Source organism: Eimeria mitis, genomic scaffold (genome assembly GCF_000499745.2).
Source record: "Eimeria mitis Houghton genomic scaffold, Emh_scaff1573, whole genome shotgun sequence".
In the NCBI taxonomy this organism is placed as follows: domain Eukaryota; phylum Apicomplexa; class Conoidasida; order Eucoccidiorida; family Eimeriidae; genus Eimeria; species Eimeria mitis.
This window is the reverse complement of record NW_013569824.1, coordinates 9,888-10,406: the sequence shown is the minus strand read 5'-3', so window position 1 is coordinate 10,406 and position 519 is coordinate 9,888. Positions and strand designations below refer to the sequence as shown.

Below are 519 nucleotides of genomic sequence, written 5' to 3'. Positions count from 1 at the left end.
CAGCAGCAGCAGCCGCTGCTGCTGCTGCTGCTGCTGCTCCTGCTGCTGTAGCTGCTGCATCAACAGCTGCTGCTGCTGCTGCTGCAGCAGAAGCAGGAAAAAAGACAGACAGCAAACGCCACAAACCGAAGAGGCAGATGCAACGGCAGCAAGCGCTTCCGCATGCAACCGCTGCTGCTGCTGCAGCTGCTGCTGCTGCAGCTGCTGCTGCTGCAGCTGCTGCTGCTGCAGCAGCTGCAGCAGCAGCAGCGACAACACATGCAAGGCAACCGGAGTGCTGCAGCAGCAGCAGTTTCTCAGTTGTTATGATCAAGGGACTGCTGCAGGTGAAGCAGCAGCAGCAAACGTAGATGCTGCTGCTGCTGCTGCTGCTGCTGCTGCAATTCATCTAGCCTCTGCTGCTGCAGCAGCAAGCCTAGCTGCTGCTGCAGCAGACACCGACAAGGTGTAATGTACAGCTGTCTCCTTCAGGCCAAGGAGACAGCAGGAGTGCGCAGCTGCAGCATCGAGTTTTGCTGC

The 519-nt window shown here is 58.8% G+C and overlaps 1 protein-coding gene across 1 annotated transcript in view; it reads right to left on the bottom strand.

The window, feature by feature from the left end:
- EMH_0039790 (uncharacterized protein) overlaps positions 1-519 on the bottom strand; it is a gene marked incomplete at both ends in the record, with an annotated part of 3,657 nt that overhangs the window by 144 nt on the left and 2,994 nt on the right. The window contains one exon of the mRNA XM_013495439.1: positions 3-234. Within this exon, the coding sequence (XP_013350893.1) occupies positions 3-234 (232 nt within the window). The remainder of the gene's footprint in view (positions 1-2; positions 235-519) is intronic.